This window comes from Phyllobates terribilis, unplaced genomic scaffold (genome assembly GCF_046119375.1).
Source record: "Phyllobates terribilis strain yellow unplaced genomic scaffold, ASM4611937v1 Scaffold_11__3_contigs__length_659146591, whole genome shotgun sequence".
Taxonomy (NCBI): Eukaryota; Metazoa; Chordata; class Amphibia; order Anura; family Dendrobatidae; genus Phyllobates; species Phyllobates terribilis.
In genome coordinates, this window is record NW_027362771.1 from 234,172,110 (window position 1) to 234,188,176 (window position 16,067).

General features: G+C 41.3%; 1 protein-coding gene across 1 annotated transcript in view; it reads right to left on the minus strand.

Annotated features, from left to right (window-relative positions):
• The window catches only part of MOV10L1 (Mov10 like RNA helicase 1), a 190,710-nt gene that overhangs the window by 78,884 nt on the left and 95,759 nt on the right, over nucleotides 1-16,067 (minus strand). The window contains exon 8 of the mRNA XM_073650723.1: nucleotides 13,512-13,712. Within this exon, the coding sequence (XP_073506824.1) occupies nucleotides 13,512-13,712 (201 nt within the window). The remainder of the gene's footprint in view (nucleotides 1-13,511; nucleotides 13,713-16,067) is intronic.

Sequence of the window (16,067 nt, forward strand, 5' to 3'; positions counted from 1 at the left end):
GTGTGTATATATATATATATATATATATATATATATATATATATATATATATATATATATATATATATATATATATATATATATATATATATATATATATATATATATATATATATATATATATATATATATATATATATATATATATACACAGTATAGACCAAAAGTTTGGACACACCTTCTCATTTAAAGATTTTCTGTATTTTTATGACTATGAAAATTGTACTTTCACGCTGAAGGCATCAAAACTATGAATTAACACATGTGGAATTATGTACTTAACAAAAAAGTGTGAAACAACTGAAAATATGTCTTATATTCTAGGTTCTTCAAAGAAGCCACCTTTTGCTTTGATGACTGCTTTGCACACTCTTGATGAGCTTCAAGAGGTAGTCACCGGAAATGGTCTTCCAACAATCTTGAAGGAGTTCCCAGAGATGCTTAGCACTTGTTGGCCTTTTGCCTTCACTCTGCGGTCCAGCTCACCCCAAACCATCTCGATTGGGTTCAGGTCTGGTGACTGTGAAGGCCAGGTCATCTGGCGTAGCACCCCATCACTCTCCTTCTTGGTCAAATAGCCCTTACACAGCCTGGAGTCATTGTCCTGTTGAAAAATAAATGATGGTCCAACTAAACACAAACCGGATGGAATAGCATGCCGCTGCAAGATGCTGTGGTAGCCATACTGGTTCAGTATGCCTTCAATTTTGAATAAATCCCCAACAGTGTCACCAGCAAAGCACCCCCACACCATCACACCTCCTCCTCCATGCTTCACGGTGGGAACCAGGCATGTAGAGTTAATCCGTTCACCTTTTCTGCGTCGCACAAAGACACGGTGGTTGGAACCAAAGATCTCAAATTTGGACTCATCAGACCAAAGCACAGATTTCCACTGGTCTAATGTCCATTCCTTGTGTTCTTTAGCCCAAACAAGTCTCTTCTGCTTGTTGCCTGTGCTTAGCAGTGGTTTCCTAGCAGCTATTTTACCATGAAGGCCTGCTGCACAAAGTCTTCTCTTAACAGTTGTTGCAGAGATGTGTTTGCTGCTAGAACTCTGTGTGGCATTGACCTGGTCTCTAATCTGAGCTGCTGTTAACCTGCAATTTCTGAGGCTGGTGACTCGAATAAACTTATCCTCAGAAGCAGAGGTGACTCTTGGTCTTCCTTTCCTGGGGCGGTCCTCATGTGAGCCAGTTTCTTTGTTACGCTTGATGGTTTTTGCAACTGCACTTGGGGACACTTTCAACGTTTTCCCAATTTTTCGGGCTGACTGAACTTCATTTCTTAAAGTAATGATGTCCACTCATTTTTCTTTACTTAGAATTTGTATTATAGCAAGAAAAAAGCAGCTAACAGTCTATTCAGTAGGATTATCAGCTGTGTATCCACCACACTTTTGCACAACACAACTGATGGTCCCAACCCCATTTATAAGGCAAGAAATCCCACTTATTAAACTCGACAGGGCACACCTGTGAAGTGAAAACCATTTCCAGTGACTACTTCTTGAAGCTCCTCAAGAGAATGCCAAGAGTGTGCAAAGCAGTCATCAAAGCAAAAGGTGGCTACTTTGAAGAACCTAGAATATAAGACATATTTTCAGTTGTTTCACACTTTTTTGTTAAGTATATAATTCCACATGTGTTAATTCATAGTTTTGATGCCTTCAGTGTGAATGTACAATTTTCATAGTCATGAAAATACAGAAAAATCTTTAAATGAGAAGGTGTGTCCAAACTTTTGGTCTGTACTGTATATATATATATATATATCTTGGTCTTCCAGACCTTATCTTGACCTCCACTGTTAACTGTCATTCCTTAATTATATTTCGAACTGAGAAAAGGGCAACTTGAAAATGCTTTGCTATTTTCTTATAGCATCCCCTGCTGTGTGGACCTCCACCATTTTCAGAGTGCTAGGCAGCTGCTTAGAAGAACCCATAGCTGCTGGTGACAATACAGCTTATAATCTTAATCAGTCAGATGATTAGATTTGTTAAGCCAAGAGAAATACACTATAATATTTATGTTGACTTGAATGTATGTGTATTTCTATGGCTGGTCAAGAAGGACAGATCAGTATTTGTATAAAACTGAATGTAGACTTGTCTTCGTTTGGAAACAATGACATTTGTTGTCATTGTAATAATAATGGCATATTGTACTAAGCTAGCTAGATGTGAATTTAAAGAGCAAGAAAGATACAAACTATATAAATAGATTAGCTCAATAAGACCTGAGCCCTCTGAGCGCTGCCCTTTCCTCCTAACCTGCGACTGATGACCTTAGCCACATATGTAAAATATAAAATAGGGTTTTTCTATCCTGCTGAAATGGAGAATCAGAAAGACTTTACAAGGAGAATGAGAGACATCCTTCAGGACAGTAGATGGATAGCATGGCAGCTCCATCCAAAGAGACACAGATTTGGATTCTACATGATTCCGGCCTAAGGGTATATGGCCCTGACTGGAAAGATACGGATATGCTCCACTGACCATCAGAGAGCCCATGGATACATTTGGGGAGACCAGACTGGGACAATGAAGTCACCTGGCCCCATGGATATGTTGTTTGGGGTTGCCAGGTGGGACCTTCCGGTAGCCTGGAACCCATGGAAACTCTCAGAGAGAGGTCTCCTGGCTTTGTACCACGATGGACTGTCTGTTCTTAAGCTAGCCGCTACCTTCTCTCTGTGGGGGCCCACTGGTTGAGGTAGTTGGCCCTGGAAGTCCCAAAGTCGCAGCTGTTATATCCCAGGCGGGCCAGCGGAAGGGTGAGGACTGTGTAATATTGTACCATCTTGGGTATTAGCTGGGACTGTTCTATGTGTTTATGGTCTGTTTTGTGGTTCAATAACGTATTGCCACACTGTTTTACCATCACTCTGTACTGTCTGAGTAGTATTACGCCCACGGAAGACCCTGGGTCTTAACACTGCTGTTTTTTGGCACAAGGTTAGAGGCGGCTGGGTTTTTATAATGCTAAGAAATTTGCAACACCTGGCCTTTCCTAATGATGAAAGAAAACAAGCCACAACCCTAACAGGAAAATTAAGGTCTGAAACCTTGGTCAAAGTTATCGGAGCACACAAATTTCCAAGGGTGCCCAAACTCTTGCATCAGCCCATTTTCCTTTTTGTCATTTTTAAAATGTAAAAGGCGACATTAAAACAAAAAAAATGAATGAGTAAATTATATATACTTTTACACACACACACACACACATTTTTTGCCTAAAATACAATTGAAATTCTTCATCTTTAACTTTAGGCCTTTTACAGATAATTTGATCTTCAACTTGCTCAATTGTTCACAATAACAGTAATTTTGACCAGGGGTGTCCAAACTTTTAAGTGTGTGTATGTGTATGTATGTAATTATATACACATACCGTATTTTGTCGAGTATGAAACGCACCGGACCATTTTTAAAAATAAATAAATAAAATGGTGGTGCGTCTTATAGTCCAATTTTATGGTAGCTTACTGGGGGGGTAAAGGGGAGGGCTGTGGTAGAACGGGGTAACAGGAGGCAGGAACGTCTCCCGAGATCTCAATCTGTGCATGCGTCCGACTGCCATTTTCCCAAAGCCCTCCGCAGGGAAATCAATGGGAAGGGAACTCCGCTCACCGTGACATTTTATGAAAGCCCAGGGCCCACAGCCTTGCACCCCTGGGACACGCCCTCCTACCAGCACGGGGTCCGCAGTATCGCCCCACTCCTGCCTCCCGCAGCAGCGAGCTGGTCTCCTATGAACCCGCTCCACCGCAGCTAGTAATCTACATTTGAATTATAATACACACCCCCATTTTCCTCCCAAATGTGGGGGACAAGGTTACAGCCGGACAGGTTGTAGACAGGAGGTATGGTATGTGTCCCCAAGGTGCCAAGCCTTGGGGATGTAGGACTCGGAAAAGCAGGCTCCAGCACACATAGTGGTGCTGAGAGGTGGTTGATGGGCCCAGATTGTAGGGCTGGGTTTTACGAGTAGCTGAAAGAGGTGGGGGAGGGGGGGGGGGGGGGATCAGCTGCACGTAAAACCCAGCCCTATAATCCGTGCCCATCAACCACCTCTCAGCACTATTTATGCTGGAGCCTGCTTTTCCGAGTCCTACATCCCCAATGCTTGGCACCTTGGGGACACATACCTCCCATCTGTCTACGACCTTTCTGGCTGCAACATTACAAAATTATTATATATATATATATATATATATATATATATATATATATATATATATATATATATATATATATATATATATATATATATATATATACACACACACACACACACATACATATACACACAGTGTGCAGAATTATTAGGCAAGTTGTATTTTAGAGGATTATTTTTATTATTGATCAACAACTATGTTCTCAATCAACCCAAAAGACTCAAATATCCAAGCTTAATATTTTTGGAAGTTGGAGTGTTTTTTTTTAGATTTGGCTGTGTTAGGAGGATATCTGTTTGTGCAGGTAACTATTACTGTGCAGAATTATTAGGCAACTTAATAAAAACCAAATATAATCCCATCTCACTTGTTTATTTTCACCAAGTAAACCAATATCAGCGCACAAAACTTAGAAATAAACATTTCTGACATGCAAAAACCAAAACCAAAAAAATGTGTGATCAATATAGCCACCTTTCTTTATGATGACACTCAACAGCCTTCCATCCATAGATTCTGTCAGTTGCTTGATTTGTTTTCGATCAACATTGCGTGCAGCAGCCACCACAGCCTCTCAGACACTGTTCTGAGAGGTGTACTGTTTTCCCTCCCTGTAGATCTCACATTTTATGATGGACCAGTGGTTCTCTATGGGGTTCAGATCAGGTGAACAAGGGGGCCATGTCATTATTTTTTCTTCTTTTAGACCTTTACTGGCCAGCCACGCTGTGGAGTAGTTGGATGCATGTGATGGAGCATTGTCCTGCATGAAAATCATGTTTTTCTTGAACGATACCGACTTCTTCCTGTACCACTGCTTGAAGAAGTTGTCTTACAGAAACTGGCAGTAGGTCTGGAAGTTGAGCTTCACTCCACCCTCATCCCGAAAAGGTCCCACAAGTTCATCTTTGATGATACCAGCCCATACCAGTACCCCACCTCCACCTTGCTGGCGTCTGAGTCGGAGTGGAGCTCTCTGCCCTTTACTGATCCAGCCTCTGGCCCATCCATCTGGCCAATCAAGAGTCACTCTCATTTCATCAGTCCATAAAACCTTTGAAAAATCAGTCTTAAGACATTTCTTAGCCCATTCTTGACGTTTTATCTTATGTTTCTTGTTCAAAGGTGGTGATTTTTCAGCCTTCCTTACCTTGGCCATGTCTCTGAGTATCGCACACCTTGTGTTTTTTGATACTCCAGTAACGTTGCAGCTCTGAAATATGGCAAAACTGGTGGCGAATGGCATCTTGGCAGCTTCACACTTGATTTTCCTCAATTCATGGGCAGTTATTTTGCGCCTTTTTTGGCCAACACGCTTCTTGTGACCCTGTTGGCTATTTGCCATGAAACGCTTGATTGTTTGGTCATCACGCTTCAAAAGTTTGGAAATTTCAAGACTGCTGCATCCCTCTGCAAGACATCTCACAATTTTGGACTTTTTTTGAGAGCCCGTCAAATCTCTCTTCTGACCCATTTTTCCAAAGGAAAGGAAGTTGCCTAATAATTAAGCACACCTTATATAGGGTGTTGATGTCATTAGTCAACACCCCTCTTCATTACAGAGATGCACATCACCAGAGTTACTTAATTGGTAGTTGGCTCTCAAGCCTATGCAGCTTGGAGTAGGACAACATGTATAAAAAGTATTATGTGATCAAAATACTCATTTGCCTAATAATTCTGCACACAGTGTATATATGTGTGTGTGTGCAATAGGGACTCTGGGGATGATGGGTAGGGACTATGGATGGGGCATATCCAGGTTGGGTGCTATGGAAGTCCATCACATATAGTTGTCTTTCTCGCAACCTATGGCATGCGCTCACATATTGCGCTGCTAACTCCAACGTGCTTTCTTCTGCTGCCAGGGTATAGGTTCTCTTCCTCCTTCATGGCGTTGAAATTTGGGAACAGAGCAGAGCATCTCCTAAAGTGAGTTTCCCTCACTGCTGAGCATTTAGTGCACTGTAGCAGGAAGTGGGTCTCATCCTCCAGGGCCTACAGGTCACAGTGTGGGCACAGCCTGTCTTCCCTGGGCTTGTAGCTGTGTCTGTGCCGGCCGACCTCGATGGCCAGATTGTGGCCACCGAGTCTATAACGGCTCAGGATCTGGGGGTCTCTGGGGTCCGGGAGTTTCTTTCGATGTGGAGCCAGTCTGTAGTCTCTCTGTACACTCCGGTACATGGTCAGTTTCTGAGGGATGCTCATATCGTTCCTCCAGTCACTAACATACCTCTTCTGGCCCTCATCTTCCTGATTCTGGCTTTTGGCAGGCAGCCATGATTGGTGTTTCGGTCAGGTTGGGTTTGGGCGAGCTGTTACTGGGGTCCTGGTTCATGTAGACCACCTATATGTAGCAGTGCTTTATGGTGATGAGAGCTTGGATAGCTACTTTGTTGGTTAACTAGGAAGGACAGCGCCTATATTATATACTCCCCCCGAAGAAGCTGATTGCGAAATGCGCATTGGGGCTGTCCTTACCTGCAGTTGAAATGTTGTATTGTCTTTATTTACATTCTGTTTATCTCTATACCTGATGATACCATCTGTTTATTTCCATGCTTGGTGATACCATCTGTATTTTGTGGGCCATGATTGACTTTGCCCTATATTGACACTTGTCTACCATTTGTGGGCTTTATGGCTTCTTTCTTTCTATATGACCTATTGACATATTTATAGATATATACCTTTACGGCATTTTGACTACATTTTTTTATGCTGGATACTTTAGGTGGGTACTTGTAATCCACTAATGCTTACTAGATGAAGGATTTTGGATACTGATCCTTTATTTATTTACTTATTTATTCATTTAATTCTTCATATATTTATTACTGGGTTCATTGATATGATCTCCTTTTGTTAGTCTTGTTAAACAGAATAAATGATTGATTACCCTTATTATTAGCACTGCAGGCACCTTCATTTGTTCACTTCTCCTTTATGTGTGTTTTTATAAATTTCTTTTAAAATAATTCAATAAAAGTTCCAAATCTTTTTATCGAATTTGTGCATCTATACTTCTTTGACCTGATTGGGTGTCTATATTATATATAGTACATCCAAAAGTGGCGACACCCTTGAAATTATTCAAGAAAATAAAGTATTTCTCCCAGAAAATTAATGCAATTACACATGTTTTGTTATACACGTTTATTTCCTTTGTGTGTATTGGAGAAACACAAAAAAAGAGAAAAAAGGTAAATTGGACATAATTTCACACAAACCCCCAAAAATGGGCCGGACAAAACTGTTATCACCCTCAACTTAATATTTGGTTGCACACCCTTTGGAATACCGTATATACTCGAGTATAAGCCGACCCAACTAATTTTGCCACAAAAAACTGGGAAAACTTATTGACTCGAGCATAAGCCTAGGGTGGGAAATGCAGCAGCTACTGGTAAATTTCCCCATCCTGGTATGCATGGCACCCCTCATTCCCAATCGTGGCATGCACGGGCCCCTCATCCCCAATCGTGGCATGCACGGGCCCCTCATCCCCAATCGTGGCATGCACGGGCCCCTCATCCCCAATCGTGGCATGCACGGGCCCCTCATCCCCAATCGTGGCATGCATGGGCCACTATCACTGCACATTATGAAAAAGATAAAAAAAACAATTCTACTAACCTTCCTCCCCTTTGCTCCAGCGCTGTGTCCTGTTCTCAGCTGATCTCAGCATCTGAGCACCGCATGACCTCACTGCTATGCGCCATCAGATGCTGAGGTGAGCTGCGAGGATATTCACTCCTCTCCACGCCGGGATAATGGGAGTGGAGAAGAGTGAATATTCATGTTCTTTAATAGCGGTCGCACACTCACACTGCGGCTCTGCTATCCTCCGTGCCCGCTACTACAGAGAATGAATAATCACTCTTCTCAATGCCCATGGGAGGGAAGAAGAGTGAATATTCCTACTCTCTAATAGCGGGCATGGAGAATCGCTGAGCCGCTGCAGCGCTGCTGACAGTGTGCGCCCGCTATTAAAGAAATGAATATTCACTCCTCTCCCATGGGCGTGAAGAGTGAATATTCATTTCCCTTTAGCAGCGGGCACACGTGGTAGCTGCAGCAGCAGCTACTGCCTGTGCACTGCTCCTGCCACTGCCACAACCCCCACCACTGGAATGTATATACCCGAATATAAGCCGAGGGGGGCTTCTTCAGCCTAAAAAATGTGCTGAAAAAGTCGGCTTATACGCGAGTATATACGATAAATAACTGCAATCAATCACTCCTTATAACCATCAACAAGCTTCTTATACCTCTCAAGTGGAGTTTGAGACCACTTTTCTTTTCCAACCTGAATATTTGAAAAGAAGCTTTGTGATTTGGCCTCTGCATGCCACTTTTTTATTTATAATTGAACAACTGAGCTGCAATTGAAGGGTAGACTTTCAGGTTTAATTAAAGGGGTTGAACGAAAATACCTTATTAAACATTTAGGAATTGCAAACATTTTTCTACAAAGCCTCTTCATTTCAGGGTCTCAAAAGTAATTGGACAAATTAACTTTACCATGAATAAAATGTTGTTTTTTTTTAATACTTTGAAGAGAATCCTTTGCAGGCAATGACTGCCTGAAGTCTGGAATCCATGAATGTTACTAAAGGCTGGGTTTCCTCCTTTATGATGCTTTGACAGGCTTTTACTGCAGCTGACTTCAGTTATTGCTTGTTTGTGGGTCTTTCTGCCTTAAAGGGCCTTTTCACTACTAGGACAACCCTGTTAAAATAAAAACACCTACACTCGCCTCCCGTGCTGGGGCTGTTCTAGCAGTGTTGGCACTCGTGTTCCCAGGCCCAATGTGAGGTTACTCTGTCACGAGAGCCCTGTGCTCATGGAATCAGTGTTCCCGACTTTGGAAGTATAAGTAATCAAGAGGTGGTGAGCGGCCAGCCACAGTTCTCACTTCCTATGGATTACTTATACATTCAAAGGAGGGACAGTGACGCCAGAGCAGACTGGGTGCAGGGCTCACATGACATAACTTCACGTGAGTCCCAAGAACACGAATGCCGACACCGCTGGAATGGCGCCGGCATGGGAGGGGTATAGGTGTTTGTTTTAATGGGGGCAAACATTCAGAATGAGAAAGGGTTGTCCTAGTAGTGGACAACCCCATTAAGTTTTATGTTAAGAATGTTAAACTTATACTCGATTGAGTTGAGATTTAGTGATTGACTCAGCCATTACAGAATATTTTAGTTATTTGTCTTAAAAAAAATCCTGGGTTGCTTTTGCAGTATGTTTTGGATCATTGTATCATTGTCCATCTGTACTGTGAAGCGCCGTCCAATCAATCTTACTGCATTTGGTTGTATATGATCAGAAAGTATAGTCCTGGGCGGCTTCTGTCTTGAGACACAGTATTAATAAACACTAGTGACCCAGTGCCATTGGAACCTATGCATGCCCATACCATCACATTGCTTCAACTATGTTTTACAGCGAATGTGTTGTGCTTGGGATCATGTGCTGTTTCAAACCTTCTCCATAATTTCTTCTTCCAATCATTCTGGTACATATTGATTTTAGTTTCATCTGTCCAATGCTTTTCCAGAACTGGGCAGGCTTCTTTAGATGTTTTTTTTTAGCAAAGTATAATCTGACCTTTCTACAGTATTTGTAAGGCTGTTTAATCGTTTGCACCTTGTGGTGAACCCTCTTTTTTTGCTCTCATGAAGTCTTCTCTTTATGGTAGACTTAGATACTGAAACACCTGCTTTCTGGAGAGTGTTCTTCACTTGGGTAGATGTTGTGAGGGGGTTTTTCTTCACCATTGAAAGGATTCTGCAATCAGCCACCACAGTTGTCTTCCGTGGACCTCCAGGCCTCTGAGTTTCCAAGCTTCAAGTGCACTCTTTTTTGTTTTGCAGCATGAACCAAACTGTTGATTTGGCCACTCAAACTTTTTTGCTATCTCTCTGATGGATTTCTTCTTTTTTTTTCCTTCAGCCTGGTCTGTTTCTCTTCCATTGAGAGCTCCTTTGACTGCATGTTGTAAGTTCCCAGCAATAGCTTGCAAATGCAAATGCCACACCTGGAATCAGCTCCAGACCTTTTACCTGATCATGGATTGACAAGGGAATAGTCCATTAACCCCTTTTGGCCCAAGGCGTACTAATATGTATCTGTGCCCTGGGCCTTATGATTGTCACAGCTGAAACCCGGTGCTATGTGCAGGGAGCGGACCCGCACGGCTACCTGCACATTAACCTCCGAAATGATGCGATCGAAATCGATCGCAGCATAAGAGGAGGTAAGCGTGATACCTACCTTCTCTGCCGGCATCCCGCGGAATCTGAGTCTGTTCCCAGATGTTGTCATGGTGACCCAATGTCATCATGACAACATCCAGGTCACCAGGAGGCAGGAAGTTACTTTGGTCATGCGCAGTGCATGACCAAAGTAACTTCTCCCTGTGCAGCGCTGACAGGCTGCATAGCACAGGGATGGTGCTGCATCCCTGTGCTATGCAGCCGATTAGGCTGCAAAAAGTGAAAGTCCCATAGTGGGACAATGTGCAAAAGTAATAAAAATGTCAGAAAATGAAAAAAAAAAAAAGATATAAAGATATATATATTGTACCCATGAATAATCTTCTGAAAAAAAAAAAAAATAAACCAATAAAAGTACACATATTTGGTATTGCCGAAACCAGAATGACCTGACCTATAAAACTGTCCCACTAGTTAACACCTTTAGTGAACACTGTAAGAAGAAAAAAAAAAAAAAAAAACTTAAAACGATGCTTTATCATCATACCGCCAAACAAAAAATGGAGTAAAACGCAATCAAAAAGACGAATGTAAATAAAAATTGTACCGCTGAAAACGTCATCTTGTCCTGCAAAAAACAAGCCGCCATACAGCTCCAACGGCCGAAAAAATAAAAAAGTTATTGCTCCCAGAATAAAGCGATGCAAAAACAATTCTTTTTTCTATAAAATAGTTTTTATTGTGTAAAAGCGGCAAGACATAAAAAAACCAATATAAAATGTGGTAAAGCTGCCTCAATTTTACCACACGCAGAACGGCATAAAAAAAAACAAAAAAAAACAATTCCTGAATTGTTGTTTTTTGTTTATTCTGCCTCCCAAAAATCGGAATAGAAAGCGATCACAAAATGTTACGTGCCCGAAAATGGTAGCAATACAAACGTCAACTTGTCCTGCAAAAAACAAGCAGTCACATGACTGTCGGCCGGAATATGGGAAAATCACAGCTCTCAAAATATGGCGATGCAAAACCTAGTCTTTGCAAGAAAAAGGGTTATTTCGTGTGTGACAGCTGTCAATCATAAAAACCCAATATGAATCTGGCATCGCTGTAATTGCACGGACCCGAAGAATAAAATCGTCTAATCACTTATACCGCACGAGGAACGGTGTAAAAAATAAACTCTAGGGTTAGGGTTGAGCTTGTGTTGGGATTTTTTCGGAAATAAAGAAAAAAAAATTATGACGATATGGTGACTAGTGTTGAGCGCAAGTGCTCGCTACTTGAGTTTGCATCGGGTGCTCGTGTATGCACAGAGTATAGCGGGTGCTCGAGTGACATGCTCGAGTCTCCACCCCAAATGTTTTACAGGCAAAAAAAACCTTGTGGTGATTGCCTGCCATGCATGAGTGATCCCCGCATGTTTTTTTTGGGTGTCTAATAACCGTGAAACATGTGGGCGGGGACTCGAGCATGTCACTTGAGCACCCGCGATACTTGGTGCATACCCGAGAGTACCTGATGCAAACTCAAGTAGAGAGCACTTGCGCTCAAAACTAATGACAACTTATTCAATATGATGACCTAATGTTATCAAATTCTGTGTCGTACCTCTGGGTTCAAAATGTTCACTATACCCCTTGATAAAATCCTTGAGGGGTGTAGTTTCCAAAATGGTGTCACTTGTGGGGGGTTTACACTGTTTAGGCACATCAGGGACTCTCCAAACGCAACATGGCGTCCGCTAATTATTCAAGCAAATTTTACATTCAAAAAGTCAAATGGCGCTCCTTCCTTTCCGAACCCTGCCGTGCGCCCAAACTGTGGTTTTCCCCCACATATGGGGTATTGGCTTACTCAGGAGAAATTGCACAACAAATTGCATGGTGCAATTTCTCCTCTTACCCTTATGAAAATGCAAAATTGGGGGCTGAAAAATATTTTTGCTGGAAAAATGTGAAAATTTTATTTTTATGGCTCAATGTTATAAACTTCTGTGAAGCACCTGGGGGTTCAGGGTGCTCACCACACATCTAGATAATTTCCCTGGGGGGTCTAGTTTTCAAAATGGGGTCACTTGTGAGGGGTTTCCACTGTTTAGGCACATCAGGGGCTCTCCAAACGCAACATGGCGTCCACTAATTATTCAAGCAAATTTTACATTCAAAAAGTCAAATGGCACTCCTTCCCTTTCAAGCGCCCAAACAGTGGTTTTTCCCCACATATGGGGTATCAGAGTGCTCAGGAGGAATTTCACAACAAATTTTGGGGTTCATTTTTAATGATACCCTTGCGAAAATGAAAAAATTGTGGTCCATAGAAACATTTTTGTGAAAAAAGTTAAACGTTCATTTTTTTCTTCCACATTCCAAAAATTCCTGTGAAGCACCTGAAGGGTTAATAAACTTCTTGAGTGTGGTTTTGAGCACCTTGAGGGGTGCAGTTTTTAGAATGGTGTCACTTTGGGGTATTTTCTGTCATTAAGGCCCCTCAAAGTGACTTCAAAAGTGATGTGGTCCCTAAAAAAAACGAGTTTTGTAAATTTTGTTGGAAAAATGAGAAATCGCTGGTGGGAAATGTTATTTATTACCTATTTTGTGTGACATATCTCTCTAATTTAAGGGCATGGAAATTCAAAGTTTGAAAATTGCGAAATTTCCATTTTTTTCCACAAATAAACGTAAGTGATGTCGAAGAAATGTTATCACCATCATGAAGTACAACATGTCATGAAAAAACAATCTCAGAATCAGGGGGATCCGTTGAAGCGTTCCAGAGTTATTACCTTATAAAGTGACAGTGGTCAGAATTGTGAAAATTGGCCCGGTCATTAACGTGCAAACCACCCTTGGGGGTAAAGTAGTTAAAGAACTTTTGAAATAATTGCCCAATTACTTTTGGCCCACCCTATTAAAGACTTGTAATTTCTAAATTTTTAATAATTGGATGTGAATACACTCAAACTAAACCTGAGATTCTGCACTTTAACCCCATATTGATTATATAACTATCTTTAATATGTTTTGGTAAACTAAAATGACCAAACTTTGTATCATTGTCCAAATATTTCTGGACCCAGCTGTACATTCACACACTTGCCTTTTTTGCGGTGCAGACACCGATACTGGTGTATTGTTGCTTCGTTCCAGTTCTTGAAGTTTCTTCCTGTCCCTGGAAGAAAACTCCTTGGGGGGAAGTAATAAGAACTCTTCCTCACTTTCAACAGTGGCTTCAATGTAGCGTCCAATTACAAAATCTTGGAAACAAAGTAATACGAGTTCTTTGCAACGGCCTGGGTTTCTGAGAAAAAAAAAATGATATTTGTATATCTGGAGGTCATTTGTAAATGGTTTAGAAAAAAACAAAAAAAAAAAAAACAATAGCACTGTTATCAGTAATTGAAACATGGCTGGCTCATTGGACCAAAAGAACAGGCGAATACCCTTCTACAGCTTATATGTAGATGGAAACTCTGTAAACGCATAGCATTATTCATCTAGCACTAGTCTAGAGCTGGTTGTTTTTGGAAAGAACTAATGGTCAGAAAGATCATTAACAGCCCAACTGAACAGAAAGGCAGCTAAATTAGGATGGAGCACTGTATTAGGTAGTTTACGGATCCTTTCCATACATGCATGCTTGACCAAATGTACAATTTACTACCTTAAAGAGGTGCGGACAAGTGGTTGCACTACACATTGCAAGGAACAAAGGACTGGATGGGTTAAAAATCAAATATATGAGATCTATGCATCCTTTGACTTTAGTCATTCTGCTTTCAGACACATTACAGCTCGTTCAGTCAATCATACGGTTTGCGTGAAAAACAGTATACTCACAGCCGACTGACCAATGCGGGTCCAATGTGACAGTTCACAAAGATGCTTTTACAGACAAACCGATGCTCAGTTTTGGAAAAAAAATAAAAAATCACACCGTGCACTGCTTTTTTTGATCAGTATTTCAGATCAAACTCGCCCATAACAAGTCAAAGGATGCACAAAAATCGGATCAGAGACAGATTACCAGTTGTATATCATGCAATTTTCACGAATCCATTACAATTAAGATAAATAGATCAAAAATCAGTTTTCCATTAAATTTTTCATGTGAAAAACGGATGCCATACAGATACACAAAATAGACACATGGATGTCAAATGGGTGGCAAATCGTCAGTTTATTCTGGATGAAAAACGGATGATTTTGCATACGTTAGTGTAAATGCACCCATGGGTTCAGACTAACAGAGAAATCATCTCTAATAATGCTCGTTCATCGGGTGAAATGATTTTTGTGTAATACAAAAGTTCCTCGTTCTGGGTGGTACATTGTCCTGTGTTAACAGGACATGCGCGGCTGAGAGCCATATCAGCCTAGGCACACTAAGCCATCTATTACAGATCGCTCAGTGCACATCATCTACTTCAGTCTGCTTGTGTAAATATATTAATCGCCGACCGATCGGCAAAGGTTTACTGATCAGAGGTCATTTAGTGCATGGTCGGTTTACGGGGACACAGTTGTTTAACAGCCTGTTTACACAGGTCAGATCAAGGTAACAATGCACACTGAACAATCTGTTCTACATCTTTCAGTGCGCAAAAGCAGCTATGGTTCTCGGCTATCATCAGGATTTACTGACAACTATCTAACGTGTGTGGTCATATGAGTTCCTATAACGCAGTGGGAGAATTTTTTTTTATCAAATTAACAGGTCTCTTGTGTGAACACTAAATCTCCTAGAATGCGAATTCAGATACTAAGTTAGCAAGAAACACTGCAAGATTCCTGCAACACTGTGAATGCAGCTGTATACTCCAGCAGTAATTGAAGGTCAGCATATTATAAAACAAAGCAATAAAATTTGCAACGTTACTTAGCATTTCATGCAAAGTGCGAAAATTGAATTTAAGGCAAAAAACTGAAAAATCCCAGCAAACAACAATATTTTGCCAAAAAAGTGTAACTTGTGAATGGAACAGGAGTATTCAACATCATTCACTGTTAATGTTCATTCAGATACAGCAGCTGCCCTCTCTGCACCATCTTCTGACAACTATTTTATTTCATTATTCAAATAAACAGTACAACTGTGGCTATAAGTGCTGCAATATAATATGTTAAAGGATTTCCCTGGTGAAACAAGTTATCACCTATCCCACTTATTAATCAGTTGGTGTCTGATTGCTGGGAACCGCACCGATTGGCAGTATGGGGAACTTTTATTCCCATTAGCATGGAAACTTAGTGCGTATGCTAGACCACCACGCCATTCATTCTCTATGGAGCTGCTGGAAGAAGCCTAACAAGGTGTTCGGCAGCACCATAGGGAATGAATGGATTGGTGGTAAAGTATATGCACTACGCTTCCCATGCTAACAAGGATAAAAGTGTTCTGTTCATCGCTGGGGTCTCAGTGATCAGACCCTTGCCAAACAATATGTTATCACTAGTGATGAGCGAGCGTGCTTGGATATCATGTTATCTGAGCATGCTGGGGTGTTATCTGAGTATTTTGGGCGTGCTCGAGTAATATCTTCGAGTCACCGCAGCTGAGTGATTCACAGCTGTTTGTTAGGCAATCCCCCCATGTGTTGCAGCTCTCAAACAGATGCGGGGACTTGAACATACACGAGCGCACCCAAGATACACG